We start from the raw sequence: 16,880 nt of genomic DNA, 5'->3' as shown, positions 1-16,880 counted from the left end.
CTTTGAAAGCAGAAAACGCAAGGTCAGTGTGTGTGGTGAAAACTTTTCCTTTCTTTCTCCAAAGGCAGTGATAATGCGTGAAAAGGGGGAAAAAACTTCTTTTTTGTTCTTTCCTTATTGCGAGTTATGACTCATTCCCCCGGTTCTCGGACATTCTCTTCTGGATTCTTTTCGGCAAGTAGGCGCGGCAGAAAAAAAAGGGGGAGACTTCGTTCGACCAGATGTGCGATCACGTGACCTGGGTTCAAAGGTCTTAATTTTGCAAAAAAAGTAATTCATTGAACTTTTATAATTAGGTCATTCAATACTTCATAATTGTAATTTTTCATTTCTCCCCCCCCCCTTCTCGAAACTCCAAAATGTCGGTAGTAAGTCCGTAAAAGTTTCAGGGGATTTTTTGGGGTCCCACAAACACCCCTGTTAATAAATCGATCTGATTGTTAATATTAAACTTTTTCTAACTATGAAAATTATCTTTTAGTTACAAGTAGCTCAAACAGTTGACAAAGAATTAGTCAATAGAATGATGCTGTTGAGTTTTGAAGAAGTTCTGGAGTTTACACGTCTTTATGAAGGTTCGTTATTTATTTCTAAAATTGTAATTGATGTCAAACAAGAAATGAAACGTTATTTCATTGCTAATATTTTTCTTTTTCGTTATACAGAAGCCATTATGATGTACAGAAGCAAGCACTTTGAAGACAGAAGCATTGTGAAATATTTTACTTCTTATATGGTATATCATTTAATATATAGTAAATTAATATTTAGGTTCAGGAAGCAGACTTTTTATTTTCCATAGAATAAAATTGACCCTGCTTGCAGATGATTCTGATAAATAATTTATAACAGTTTCAAATCCATTCAAATTAGCTGTTTTTTCTCAGCCAATGATAAATTTATTCATTACTGGGCTTTGCAGCTATGAATTAAGTAAGCATATCTTCTCATTTCAAAGATTTATAGTAGATGATATTATACTCCCTGATTTGTACTTAGTTAACCCTTAACAAATGCAAGTCACCTTAGTCTTATTTTTATCCCCCATCTGATTTATGACTGTTAAGATATTAATTTGTAGTGTAACCAAATTGCAATGTAATTGTATCACTTTGTAATATAAAGTAATTATATTACTTTGTAATGTAATATAATTGTGTTACCAGATTTGTACTTTGTTAACCCTTAACGATTGTAAATCACCTTAGTCTTATGTTCATCTCTCATGTGATATATGACTGTTAAGATATTATTTTGTAGTGTAACCAAATTGTAATGTAATTGTATCACTTTGTAATATAAAGTAATTATATTACTTTGTAATGTAATATAATTGTGTTACCAGATTTGTACTTTGTTAACCCTTAACGATTGTAAATCACCTTAGTCTTATGTTCATCTCTCATGTGATATATGACTGTTAAGATATTATTTTGTAGTGTAACCAAATTGTAATGTAATTGTATCACTTTGTAATATAAAGTAATTATATTACTTTGTAATGTAATATAATTGTGTTACCAGATTTGTACTTTGTTAACCCTTAACGATTGTAAATCACCTTAGTCTTATGTTCATCTCTCATGTGATATATGACTGTTAAGATATTATTTTGTAGTGTAACCAAATCGCAATGTAATTGTATCACTTTGTAATATAAAGTATAATTATATTACTTTGTAATGTAATATAATTGTGTTACCAGATTTGTACTTTGTTAACCCTTAACGATTGTAAATCACCTTAGTCTTATGTTCATCTCTCATGTGATATATGACTGTTAAGATATTATTTTGTAGTGTAACCAAATTGTAATGTAATTGTATCACTTTGTAATATAAAGTAATTATATTACTTTGTAATGTAATATAATTGTGTTACCAGATTTGTACTTTGTTAACCCTTAACGATTGTAAATCACCTTAGTCTTATGTTCATCTCTCATGTGATATATGACTGTTAAGATATTATTTTGTAGTGTAACCAAATTGTAATGTAATTGTATCACTTTGTAATATAAAGTAATTATATTACTTTGTAATGTAATATAATTGTGTTACCAGATTTGTACTTTGTTAACCCTTAACGATTGTAAATCACCTTAGTCTTATGTTCATCTCTCATGTGATATATGACTGTTAAGATATTATTTTGTAGTGTAACCAAATTGTAATGTAATTGTATCACTTTGTAATATAAAGTAATTATATTACTTTGTAATGTAATATAATTGTGTTACCAGATTTGTACTTTGTTAACCCTTAACGATTGTAAATCACCTTAGTCTTATGTTCATCTCTCATGTGATATATGACTGTTAAGATATTATTTTGTAGTGTAACCAAATCGCAATGTAATTGTATCACTTTGTAATATAAAGTATAATTATATTACTTTGTAATGTAATATAATTGTGTTACCAGATTTGTACTTTGTTAACCCTTAACGATTGTAAATCACCTTAGTCTTATGTTCATCTCTCATGTGATATATGACTGTTAAGATATTATTTTGTAGTGTAACCAAATTGTAATGTAATTGTATCACTTTGTAATATAAAGTAATTATATTACTTTGTAATGTAATATAATTGTGTTACCAGATTTGTACTTTGTTAACCCTTAACGATTGTAAATCACCTTAGTCTTATGTTCATCTCTCATGTGATATATGACTGTTAAGATATTATTTTGTAGTGTAACCAAATTGCAATGTAATTGTATCACTTTGTAATATAAAGTATAATTATATTACTTTGTAATGTAATATAATTGTGTTACCAGATTTGTACTTTGTTAACCCTTAACGATTGTAAATCACCTTAGTTTTATGTTCATCTCCCCTGTGATATATGACTGTTAAGATATTATTTTGTAGTGTAACCAAATTATAATGTAATTGTATTACTTTATAATACAGTGTAATTTTATTACTTTGTAATGTAGCCAAAGTAATGTTTTCCATAGAATAAACATTACTTTGGTTAGTTCTGTTCAAACTTTAATGAAATAGATTTTGTGACTGTTAGTGATGCTAAAAAAAGTGAATAATGATAATAATAACTAACTTTTGATTTTAAATTAAAGTTACTGATACTTTGGAAGAAATGACAAGTGAAAAGTATTCATGTCAGAAATATTTTTTTCTCATATTTTTATGTTGATTCCATTTAATAGACATTTCAACTGATTACTTAATAAATAGATTTTATTGTTAATATTGAACTTCTTTTTTATTATGAAAATTATTCTTTAATTACAAATAGCTCAGACTATTGTCCATCAAAATATTATGTTTTTTCCAATAGAATTGACTTCTCATATGTAATTGGTGATCAGAAAACTGTTATAGAGTTATATACCAATACCTAAGATAGCTTGATAAAATGAATAATTTTATTTCGTTTTTGCATTGTTTTGTATATGATAATGCAGGATTTTTGGAATAATAATATATTATTAATATATAATAATATTAATTTTAATTATGATAAAATCTTCCTTCATAATGCTTATTGATAATTACAAAAACATTGTACTTAAAACAATACATATATTTAATTTATTCATTCATTTACATATATTTAATTTATTGAGTTGAATGATTAAATTACATATGATATCTTTTGAAATTTAAAAATATATTTCTTATAATTTTTTCCCTCATGTTTTAGTTTTACAACATTCTAAAAGTAATTGATTTTTATTATTCTAAGTTTTCCAAATTAGAATAGGTATTCATGAAATGAAAGAAACTAGCTAAATGAAGCTATTTTAAAGAATAAATGTAAAATATTTATAGTATTAATATTTTCACTTTTCTTAAAAAACTTTTTTTAATTAAAATTGGATGTAAAGCATGTGGGATTTTGAATAAAAACTTAACAGAAAAAAAAATTATTTTGTTGAATTTCCCTTTTAAATGATAGGTGGCAAAAGAGAACATTGATAATACAGAACTCTACCTTTAGTATTTTTTTGCTCTCACTTTATTACTGCTTTTAAATCAATATATTAATTTTACATATCCACATACACATATCTTTTTGTGTCATTTTTTTTATTATTGGAATTTTTTAAAATTATTACTTGGTTATAATATTTCAGATTGCAACAGCTAATAATTGTCTCCAGTTTTGTGAATTTGCTGATAAACTGAGAATACGATATAGTAAAGATCTGACTGCTATATCCAAGAATGCTGAGATTATATTCCGTAGAACTATAGAAGCTTTCCTCAAATTAATTTTACTTATGTAAGTATTTTTTAATCTTTAATCTCTTGGGGAAAAAATGTGAACTGACAAAATGAATAATTTTAAGTTCTATTTCAGTCTTAAGTGCTTACGAGAGGAACTATTCATGGATCTCAGCAGTAATTTAAATGAAGTGATGACACGAACATGGTAAGTATTTTAACATCAATTTTATTTTATGCCTTTTCAGTTCTTTGTGAAAACTAAATAGTTTTTTTTTTATTATTATTATTATTGTTCTACTTGCAAATTGCCTGTTGTAAATATGTTTTTGTTAAATTGGGCAGATAATATTCTAAAACATATATGTTGACATGGTTGCTTGATCTGCTACTTCAAAACCCTTGAAAGTAATAACCTGGAAATTATACCTGAAATAAATTAATTTGCTCTAGAAATGGTTGTTAAAATTGAATTACTTATGTATTTTATAGGTTAAAATTTGAAAATACAGAGCTTAAGTCCTGAAACTGTATTTGTAATTTGTTTTTATTGCATGCATATTTATGAAAAAAAGGAAGTTTAATTTAGGTTATTTTCTGCAATATACCTAATTACATTACTGCACAAAGAACTGTACAAAAATTACCTTAGTACCTTTTAAAATGTAAAACATTATATCTTTGTTTTCTTTTGCTAGCACAAATGCTAGCTTAATTATGGAATTGAATTTTAAGATTTTCAAATTTTCCCATTAATTTTTTCTGAAATTGGGGCTTTGGACTATTCTTAAAAATAACTTAAACTGTATATTTATATAATTCTATCTGGAAATAGGTATTAAATGAGATTATTCTTAAGAAATTAAATCTATTAAGATAATCTTGCTAACATTGTTTGATAAAAGTTGGAATACAGTTATGATTATGTTTATAAAAAAGCTCATTTTTATTTCAGTTTCTTATCATATTTGCAGGTTTCTCTCTGGTAATCAAATTGTGGATACTATACATGCCACTTTAGATGACTATGGAAGTGATTATACTCATCTTCTCCCTGAAAATTTTAATCTTTTGATTACAGATGTCATGAACTGGATTGCAATCAACTATATATATGCAGTTTTACAAAAGTTAGTCCATTTCCTCATTGAAAATTTTTTCTAAAAAACTTATTTAAAACATATCATGAAAAACACAATTAAATTTATTATTTTTGTGATATATCATTTATTATTATTACGTGAGTAAATGGCTTAAATATTTTTCAACTTTTATCTTTACAATCCCTTAAAATTTTTTTTAAGTGCTGTCTTTCAGTTTTTGTTTGTTGGTTTAATTATTTTTTTATTGCTCATATTTTTTCTATTTTTTTTCCATCTACACAACCAAATTAATTATACTTTTTAAAGATTTATTTTATGGATGATTGATGAATATTAAACTAAATATTTTCAAGAAATTAAATTTTAAACTATAATTTACTTTAGAAATCTATATATTATTAATATTATATAAACTATTATTATTAATTTGAACATCTTTAATTTAAAAATGAGATTTAAATTTAAAACATTTCTTGCTAATTTTACAGTTTGTCAGTTTTATGTCAAAATTAGTTTATTGAATTTTGTTTTTTATTAACCTTTTAAATGAAGATTTATGTGAGAAAATTATCAAATATGGTTCAGATTTAATTTGTTGATATATGAAGTAGTATGGAAAATAGAATAAGGATGTTATTGTCATTCTTAATTTAGTTCATTTACTATTTTTGGAATCATTCACCTCTTGAATTTATCTTTCATTTTCTAACCACTAATTATCCTCTCGCTGATGTGGTGTGGAAGTTTGGAGAGAGGTGCACCAGCTCAGGTGTCGTCCTCATCATCTGACCGAGTTCAAAATTATGAGGCCATCCCAAAATACCCATAGCATTGCTTTAAAATGGGACCTTAATATAACTAAAACTAAATCTAACCATTAATTGACCTTTTTAGGGTCCTTAATCTTTTGAAAGATTTTTTTTTTCAATTGTTGCAATAACTACTTTGTTCAAGACCCACAATTTTAAGTAAGAGGAGAAAAATAATTTGTTTTTATAGTATACTAGAAAGTTTGAAAGAGGCAGTGTCCATTTCTTTTACTGACAATTACTCAAAGAACAAGAGGAATTTCAAGTTATTTTTCTAAATTGTTTTCTTTTGGATTTTACTATTTTTCAGTAAAAATAATATAATTTAAAGAAAGATCAACATTTAATATCATTGTTCCTTTCTTTAAAAAAATTGAATATTCATTATTAATTTGTTCTTTTTCAGAATATCCTTGGCTTGATTAAAAATAAATCTAAATCCAGTATCTCTTCTTTCCAAGATTCTAATCGAAAATTTCATTTTCTAAATAAATAAGGGTTAAAAATTTCTAACTGTGTAGAAAAATTATTCGTTGTTGAAAATTTTATGCTGAATAATTCTGCACTGAAAGAATAATATCCTTTGAATAACTAAATTATGAAGTAATATGATTATACAGTAGATATCACATGCTGTGTTCAGTGTGGATCCAAGCTAAAGTACTTACTACAACATCCAAATACACTTTTTTTATACAAGAATTTGTGTAAAAGAAGGATCCAAATCATTTGTATTGTTTGTTTATTTTAAGTAGAAACAGAAAAATCGTTACAGAGAAAAGATTAAGAAAGAATTGAAAAGTAATTATTCATATTTAATTTTTTATATTTTAATGTTAAGCAAGGACATTGAGTTATTGTGCATCGTTTGGATAAAGATTTAATATGAATAATGTTCAATAGAAGATTCAGCATAGTATTGGGCTGATCTTTTTGGTTCAGATTTGGTCTGAACAAAAGACTTGAAGAGTTTTGTAGGCTGTTGGTGGTTTTTCTTCCGCCTCCTCTCATTATCATTGTCAATTTCATTGTTCTGTCTGCATCAAAGAGAGATGTATATCATCATCTCTTTCAAGTTGTCCATGCATAATAAATTGTTCCTTCTGGGTTTTTTTTAGTTTTCTCCCAATTTACATCAACATTTAACCAGGTATCATAATCTTTTTCATAAAGGTTTTTTCAATGAATCAGGGTGATCATTTTGATCGGTCCTAATAAAACCTTTATGCTGGACTACCTGGACATTGAAATTGATGCAAGTGAATTATTGATAACTAGAAACAGCAGATTTTTGTACATAATTAAATACAGGATTTTTTTTTTTTTTTTACTGTGATCAATACAACCGATTATTACATATTTGGTGAATGCAAGCAGCATCCCTTGTATCAAATTCTATACTTATGGCTTTTCTTATACTATTCAATTTCAGTTATTTTTTCAATTTTTTTTCATTAGAAAGATGAGCTTCAAAAGTTATGAGGAACTAGAACCAGCAGATGTTTCTACATTATTAAATGCAGGAGTTTTTTTTTAGTGTATAATCAACTGATGGGTTATTACATGCATGGTCAATGCATGTAGCATTCTTTACATCGAATTCTGTACTTAAGGTTTTTCTTATACTATTCAGTTTTAGTTATTCTTTTCATTGCTCTTTTCTTAGGAGGATGAGTTTCAAAAGTTATGAGGAACGCAAGCAAGCTGCAGAAAAAATGTGTGAGGAAGGAAAGATCCTTCAGCAGTTGTTCCAAAGAGCTCCTTTCAATAAAAGGGTAATATAAATTTAGCTAATTTTTTTTTTCCCCTACTATTCTATACAATTTTGTTATTTCCTACTATTCTATTCAATTTTTTCCTAATGAGCATTCTCAAGATAGAAAAAATATAGAGGTTTATTAAATTATGTTATAAGAAGAGTTATCTGTTCTGCCTTAGATATTGGATGTGTTTATTTCATTTAAATTTCTTAAGCCTAATGTTGTTATAATTCCATCAAAATTAGTTTTTAAGCTACAAACTGTCATAGGTATTCAAATTGTGCTATTTTAATTGTCTTATATGTATTGTTCATCTTATATCTGAACCTTTCTAATAGAAACCAGCACTAGACATTATAGCATTATTACAAACATAAATGTCTGATTTATATCTCTAAATTTTATGGAATAAACTACACTTTTTTTACTTGTCTTGTAACCTACATCGATATTAAACAGAATCCTTCTTCCTTAATTTACAATAAATAAAGAATATTTAATGAAATAATGAAAGCAATTTGAATTACAGAATAACAATCTCATTTGTCTTTGAAAATTAGATAAAAAAAATTTTTTTCATTTCAAAATTTATGAAAAATTTGCCTTATTTTTATATTGGTGTCATTAAAAATGACACATTTTTAAATTTACAAACAGTGTAAAATTTTTTATTGCGAAAATGTATTTTCAGGAGTTATCATGAAAAAACCTTCAAAATTCAACTTAATTTTCAATTAAAATTTTAATTACATTTTTTAAATCTCTTCTGTGTACATATTTCTGTCCCTTTAGGACATATATGTGCCAAATTTGGTAGCTGTAGGTTAAATGGTTAAACTTATAGTGCAATAACATGCACATCCATCTTCATTTTTAAGTATGTATTGCTGCTTAAATCAGTATTTTTTTTTCTTTCTTTATGCTGTTGTTATCTGTGCTATGATTTATCCTTAACCATCTTTTAATTGTGAAAATATTAATTCTATTTTAACTGCATTAAAATAGAGATATAACTTTTTAAAGATAAATATTCATTTTTTTAAAGATATTTTCCAGTTCTGCTATATTTGTAGCATTTATTCTGATAATACTGAAATTAAAATGTATAAGATATGTAATTAATAAATTAATATTTTTTAACATCTTAAAATTGCTGCCTAAGTAACAACAATAGAGAAGATACTAATCCCTTTGATAAATAACTGCAGAATTGGAAAAATTTCGTAGATGTGATGTAGTAGTGCACACTTAATGTCAGTCTATGATTTTTTTAATGTATTGCAATTTTGTAAAAGTATTGTAATTGCAAGTAATATTCATACTAATTTTTTTCTTTAATGTAATTGATGTATTTCTTTTTATCAACAGTAAAATCTCAACTAAATCTTTCTGTATTCTTATTGTATTCTTTACATTTAATCACTAAGAAGTAGGAAGAAGAAACTTGTTGAAAGAGAAATTTTGTACTTTATCAACAAGTTTTGTACTTTTCCCCCTAATCCACATTTCAATGGAAATTATTTTTTCTTCCCTGATAATGAATATTATTTCTTTTTCTTACACCATAGCTGAATTCGATTGTGAAAAAAAGATCCTACTATGATGGAAAGATCACTCTGGAAGAATTTTTAAAGAAATACAGTCCAATTCAAACATCTGTATGTATATTTTAATTGGAGGAGATTTTTTTTTTATTATGTGTTATGTTTTGAATGAATTAATATGATGAAAAATGATTTTGTAAAAGTTTCAAGTCACTACCTTTCTTTAAAATGCCCTATCAATCTAAACTTTTTAACTGCAAATAAACTGCATTTCAGAAAATGTTTAAGGATTTCTATGAGCAATCTTAATAATCTGAATCTCTATCAATTGAAGTTTCTCTTAATCAAGCTGATACTAAAATATTGAATTGTATTTTTATTTATTTATTTTTATAAAAACAGAAAACTGTTAAAGGTGATATTAACCAATCCCCCCCCCTTTCACTATGTGTGTGCTTGTGAAATGTCATTATCAGGAAGAAAACTTTTATAATTTAAAAACATAGTAAATGTTTTAAAATGTTTCATATCATTAAATGGGCTAAAATGTTCTTTGGAAAAAATCATTAGGGAAAGAAAATCATGAAAGCCAATAACATTTATTCATGGATCTTTTTATCAATCAGTGATTATTTGATCTTTCTTATCAGGGATGGTTCTTTCAATAGCCTATATGTATTGTGTTGTATCTAATATGCCAATTTTCCCACCATGAATCCAAAAAAAAGAATACTAGGTATTTTTTACTATACAATAAAAAATGCTATAACTTTAAATTGTAAACATTGCAGTATTATTTTACTTAAAACTGAATTGGATACTTTTTTACATTTTACTCGTGTTTTTTTTTTTTTTTTCAAAACTAGTTTATGTTTCAAAAAATGAATGCAAGTTCATTAACTAATAAAAAAAAGTCTGTTAAAATATGGTAGAACCTGCAGAAATTATAAAAATTGTTTGAAATTATAAAAATAAGTAATACATATAAAAAAAATGAGTTAGTTCCTACTTAGGTAAACAAAAACAAAAAATATTTTAGTTACTTTTTATTAAATTACAATTAATATATATATATATATATATATATATATATATATATATATATATATATATGACAGAATTACATTATTAAGTGGCAAAATAGAGCTTGGCGACATATCGAAAGATTTGGCGACCAAATAGAAATAACTGAAAAAATCTAATTAATTAATTAATATTTGAAAAAAACTGTATTAACATCAAGTGTCATCCACTACAAGTTTTTAAAAAATGTATGAACTTGTGTGGATTAATAAAAAGTATTTTATTAACAATAGAAAATTTGAACAAAATATATAAATAGAGAGAGAGGGTGAGCTAATAGTAATAATTGAAATAAGTAATGATAAAGATAAATAAAAATTTGATATTTATAGAAAATAATTATTTTCCCCTGATATAATTGTATTTTCTAAGACCAGGTAAACAGCTAATCATTTTAAATGTCTTATCTTGTATATCAAGCATTTCATTAAAAAGAATTTGAGCCTCACTTGCATACTGTATATTTTTCAGCAAACATCACCATTTGAAGCTGTGCCTCTGATAGCTGAAGTCATTAAACTGAAAGACGTCAGCATGCTATCTTTGGAAATTTCCGTAAGTATTTTAACTCGTATCAAATATTTTAAAAAAAATTATTATTATTTTTTATCAAGAAATTACTTTTAAAAAGTATGATTTTTTTTAATGATAAATGCATGTTTAATATGTTTTACAGTTGCTTCAATATGAACTACACACAACTGTATTAGAAACTACTAATGTGCATTTCTTATATTTTTTATTTTACTATTTAATTATTCAAATTAAGTTAAGTCTATTATCTTGTAGGGTGTAATAAGACATTATCCTGATGTAACCCTTGAGCAGTTAGTTACTCTTATTCTAGTTCGAGGAGATGTTAGCAAGAATGAGGCTAAACAAGTAAGTATATGTTGTTTTTCTTATTTGTATTCTTGATTTTGTATTATTTATTTATAGTAAAAAAGTTTCAAATATATTTAAATCATTGAAATATAATACTGGAATAAATAATCATGTCTAAACATATTATTCCCTTATATCAAAGAGATAATATCTCATCTTCCCATTTATAATCATGATTCTATGATTATAAATGTTATAATCATGTTTTTATGATGATAATAAAAAGTGGGAATATACTTATTTTTAAACTTAAATCATGCAGCAGTTTTGAGTTTTATAATGCAGCTTTATTGAATTTTTATCAGGAAAGTCAATAGCCTTCCTATTTCATCGCCTGGATTCTCTTGGCATTGCTTTAATGAGACAAAGTAAAAAATTGTCATAAAGTTGAAAACAATTGAATTGGTGTTTTCAATTGGTTAACTTTCCTTCTTGTAAATCAACTTAATTCTTTTGTTGTTGTTCACTTGCTTTTCCAGCTAAGAACTTCCTAGCATTGTAATCCAAATCTGCTCGTTTTATTAGTAAAAATGTAAAATATTTTGACATTTATAAGTAATATGATTAGGATTACAGCTGAATTCAATCACAAATAATATACTATGTTCTGATAAGTGTTTTTCATTTTGTTCTGAATACATAATGGGATCATCATATCACTGATGTAACTTGTATATGCTTTAAGATTTTTAAATCAAATAGAAATTATTTATATTAATTTTCTATATATCTAACAAATTCCCTTTATAAAAATATTTTTGTTACTAATGGATTATATATAATTATCTTTTTAGTCGTTTGGCATTATAGGCATTGAATAAAAAATAATGCAGTCAAGATTAGGAATCTGTTTTTTTGGCATGAGATCAAAAGTTTCAAATTTAAATAAGCTTGCTGTTCTTGTGCACATATATCATTAAATATTAAAGCTTAGTTTTCAGTGGCAAAATTTTCTTGTGTATAAAAATTCTATTGGTAAATCTGCATTTCCATAATATAATTAATTTTAACTTAAAACAATATTATATAATTCTTATTTTAACATTACAAAATTTTAATTGTAAATTTTAGTATTCAAATGAAGGAAAGACCAATAAAGTGTTAAACTATTTATGTTTAAATTTGAAAGTAATGAAAATTTGTATTTGTATATGCATGTATAAATGAAAATTTGCTTTTTAAAATTATATTTACTACCAAATAATATAATTATATTTCAATTTTTGAAGTTGATATCTTTTACCATTAAATACAAGAATAAATTATTTTTTCATGTTAATTTTTTAGGCATTAGTTAATTTATCCTATCTGGTAATACATAAATAATAAAGGCATGGAGTTTTTCTAACTATATATTTTAGTTTGTTTAATTTAGCTCTTTGAAATCCTCTGCTTGTTAAAATCTAAAAATTCCTAAATTAAAAGCAAATGGAAATTTTTAAAAAAAAAATCCCCTCCCACTTACAATTAAGTTTTCATTCTGTCATGAGGAGCGGGTTCTGGTTCTTGTATAGCATGTTATGCAAATCCATATTGACTGTAAAGAGGTCGTGTAAAAATTATGATAACACTTTATAACTTCACTAAAAGTAAAAGATAAATTTTTTGCGCAAACAAATCTTTGAATTTTAACGAGTGTGCAGATACGATTTTAAAATCATTGTTGTGTCATAAAAATTATATCATTTAAAGGTTTTCATTTTTTTTAAGTTTTTAAATATAGATAAGACATTGTAAACTATGTATTATGCTTATTAATATTTAAAAGGATTATTAATTTATTTAAACATAAACAAATTAAATTCCAGAGCAATTGTTCAATTTATTTATTAATGTCTAAAAGAATAATAAAATTCATTGAAAATGTATTTAATCAGTTAAATATATATGTTACAGTTATTATCATTTATTTATTTTGTTATATATATAGATTTGAAATATTGAATTCATTTATTCTTTTTATTTGCACAGCTTGTTTCAGATATCATGGCAGAAATTGGTACTCAAAGTAAAGAAAGGACCATCTTTTCTGACATTACTATATCTTTATAAGTATTATTTTACCAAAAAAGACTTTTCCTACAAATGAGAATATAAATAGCAGTACTATAATTTCAATTTGTTTTGTTTAAAAAAGTATTTTTGTAAAGATGAAAGCTTTTATTGATTTATTTTTAAATCAACCTGATATGTCAGATTAGTTTTCTGATAAATGTAATCAATAAAAATGCATGTTAAGATTATTCAGATAATATATATTCATATTTATTTGTATATATATGTAAATAAGAAATGTGAACTAGAACAACAATTGTCTTTTTTATATTTAGTTTCATGAAATTGAATGTCATTAAAGAAACTAAACAAACATTTTGAAATAAAAATAATAATTAAAAAAAGGTCATGCATAATTTGGTCTCAATTCTTTGATAGCCTGAATAAAATATCATTTTTTTACATTAATTTACATTATCGCTATCAGACTTTAAAAATTAAAAAAGTACATATTTCATTCTATTTCCAAGATATGATAATTAATTAGAAGTATTTAAAATTATTTTGAAGGTGCAATAAAAATAATGTTTATGTGTGTATAATATCTACATGTTCATGATATAAATTAGATTTTTTTAATGTTTTCAATTATTTTTGCTGCAGTTATATTTTTAAAAAAACTGCTAACATCTGAGTTTTTTTTATTTTTCCTAACTACTCATAATGTAATCATCATGACTTTCATTGCCTGATATCAATTTAGCCCTATAAAGCATCACAAAAATCGCAAATTCAGCAATTTTCTATAATTTCCTTTTTGAATAAAAAAAAAATTATTCTACATTGCTTACCATCTCTCTCTCTCTTCCTGCTTCTCAGAGAACATATCAATTTGGTTATTGGTCTTAAATAAACAATATATCTTTTTAAAAATTCTTTTTTTCTCAGGATACAAATTTAATAAATAAGATTACAAACTGAAGCAATAAAATTGAAATAAAAATTAACTTAATGCAAAATAATTGAAATAACATATACCAGAACACAGTGTATGTGCTAGGATAGGAATGCAAATGCACTCAATGGCAACATTCATTTTTTTAAAAAAAAAACTATTTTAAGACTTATTTAGTTTCTGCATTCGATCTTAATTTTTGTGACTGAAGCTCCCTAAATGTGACCTCTATTCATTTTTGTTTTTCCAGTTATTTCAAAAATGTTTTATTTATTTAAAATACATAAAAATATCAGATACTAAAAGTATTTCATATTTTTTTCCTCCAAATCTTGAACTTTATATAATAATGTATAAACAATAATAATTACAAATTTGAAAAAATAAACTATTACCAAGGAATACTTGAAAAATGAAACTAAAAATTCAGTATATCATCACTATTCATTTAAATTGAAGATATAAACAAATTGATATTTTATACATTTTCCTTGAATACATTTTTTATCTAAAATTCTGCATCCTTTCCTTACATACTCTGTATATTTACTTAAAGCTAAGAGCTAGCAATCTGCAGCTCCAGAGCACACATGGTTTTCTTTATGCATAATGACTGTGACTTTTAAGCTAGTAAATAATGTATGTAGGACAAAATAAAATATTAAGTAGCAGGAAAAAATTTTAATATTTTTTTGATTTATGCACATTCCTTGTTTAGCCCTTCAGCATATGTGGGGTCATTTTGACCGCAAATTATCAAGCCCTTACTCCCAATCTTATTGATTATTTGTATGAAAATAAAATATGGTCAGAATATATGAATATTTTTTCATACAAATATGTTCTATTTAAGACAAAAATAATTTTTAGTACAGAAAACCAAAATTGAACATAACTCCGTTTTTTCCATACCTTTTCAGTGTTCACCCCCCCCCCCCATTCTATTCATACATTTTTTTTAAGTGTTTTTTTTTTTTTTTTTTTTTCCCCTTCTATATAAAAAAATATTGAAAGAATAAGAAAATATATATTTTACATAAAGTTTACTTTTGAAAAAACTTTTGGTGAAAAAAAAAAAAGCTGAAACATATAACTTTGAAAATTTATAATTTTTGTCTTACATTGTTATATACATACTCAAAAAAACAAATTTTAACATAAATTTTGTGTCATATTATAAGAGAATGCATTTTATGTAACAATTTGCTATATTTTCATGAATAGGACAAAACTTTCCACCATAGTATCCCGATTCTGTACCGTGATAACTTTCCAAGTGTCATCAATATTTCATGAATCTCAGCTGTACTCATTTTCACAATCAGTGGAAACACTTGTGAGAAAATCTCTGAATTTCTGCTGCTCACCTTCATAAACTGTCATAACCATTACATTAAAAGAATCTGAAATATTAGAACAGCCAGAGTGAATTTGACCCCCAACCCTCTAGTAAAAATTGATATATTGTTTTTTACTGTTTTAATCTTTTTTTCTTCAAGCACCTTCAAGAAGGTATAAACATCAAACTTATAAATTCCTAGAATTTCTAAGCAAAAGAGAAAGGACGGGGTTAAAATAAAACCACGCATGTGCTGATGGGTTAATTAACTCTAATTCTAAAACTTTTCTTTTAAAGACAAAAGTTTTCAGCATTATGATTGAAAGTACTATTACCCCCACTCAGTGATATGAAATTCATAAGAAAATGTTACATCATCAGTTTAAGTACAATTTATTCAAGTGTTTTCGATTTTCATTGATTTTTTTGCTGCCATATTTTTAGAAACAGGTGTTTTTCAACATGAATTTTATTGAAAATAGATTAAGAAATCATCCAAACTATACATGTCTGGCATTTAATTTATAAATTACAACATATTCACCGAATTTTGACAACAAAATGTCATTAGCACGTATTATAGTAAGTATCATTATTATGTAAAATATATGTTTTACTTTTCATAAAAGTTAAATATTTTATAAAATATTTGAAATTCCATCAAACCAGTTACTTGAAGGAAAAATAACGTAAAAATGTTTAAAATCATTTAATTTTAACCTTAAATATGTTTTATAATAATTAAGACTAGTTTAACATAAATAATAAATAAAAAAAAATTGCATTATTTTAGCAAAGAAAAAAAAATACTCATATTAACTATAATCCTCATTCTTATATTCAAAATCATTTCATATTCAAGTTACCAATCTCTGTCTTTGTAAGTTTGAATTTTACAAATAGAATTTTAAAAATAAAACCTTACAAAATAAAAGTACTTTTTTTAATCAAAAGAAGAAAAAGATTATTCAAAATTGGTGTGCATTGGAGTAAATAAAAAAAAAATCTGTTCTATCATCACTTTCTACATTTATAATCAAAATAAGACACATACTTTTTATAAAGTTTCATTAAAGATTTTTGAAACATTACGCAAATCTCATCACCCATATTATATAATTTCATGTAAATTAATGTTCACTGGCGTTTAAAACTCATGTTACAGTGGCTAATGATATAATAATGGCAATAAAAGTCTTTATTAAGAAAA

The 16,880-nt window shown here is 25.0% G+C and overlaps 1 protein-coding gene across 2 annotated transcripts in view; it reads left to right on the top strand.

Moving 5' to 3' along the window:
- Nucleotides 1-13,693, top strand: part of LOC129957220 (exocyst complex component 3-like) — a 29,789-nt gene extending 16,096 nt beyond the window's left edge. For both annotated transcript variants that reach the window (XM_056069444.1, XM_056069445.1), the window contains exons 14-23: nucleotides 482-575; nucleotides 666-736; nucleotides 4,107-4,255; nucleotides 4,334-4,405; nucleotides 5,172-5,327; nucleotides 7,776-7,884; nucleotides 9,438-9,527; nucleotides 10,968-11,051; nucleotides 11,286-11,378; nucleotides 13,353-13,693. In XM_056069444.1, the coding sequence (XP_055925419.1) occupies nucleotides 482-575; nucleotides 666-736; nucleotides 4,107-4,255; nucleotides 4,334-4,405; nucleotides 5,172-5,327; nucleotides 7,776-7,884; nucleotides 9,438-9,527; nucleotides 10,968-11,051; nucleotides 11,286-11,378; nucleotides 13,353-13,433 (999 nt within the window). In that variant the 3' untranslated portion in view covers nucleotides 13,434-13,693. The remainder of the gene's footprint in view (nucleotides 1-481; nucleotides 576-665; nucleotides 737-4,106; nucleotides 4,256-4,333; nucleotides 4,406-5,171; nucleotides 5,328-7,775; nucleotides 7,885-9,437; nucleotides 9,528-10,967; nucleotides 11,052-11,285; nucleotides 11,379-13,352) is intronic.
- Nucleotides 13,694-16,880: the final 3,187 nt, after the last annotated feature.

This window comes from Argiope bruennichi, chromosome 11, assembly GCF_947563725.1.
Source record: "Argiope bruennichi chromosome 11, qqArgBrue1.1, whole genome shotgun sequence".
Taxonomy (NCBI): domain Eukaryota; kingdom Metazoa; phylum Arthropoda; class Arachnida; order Araneae; family Araneidae; genus Argiope; species Argiope bruennichi.
This window is presented reverse-complemented; position numbering and strand designations above follow the sequence as displayed.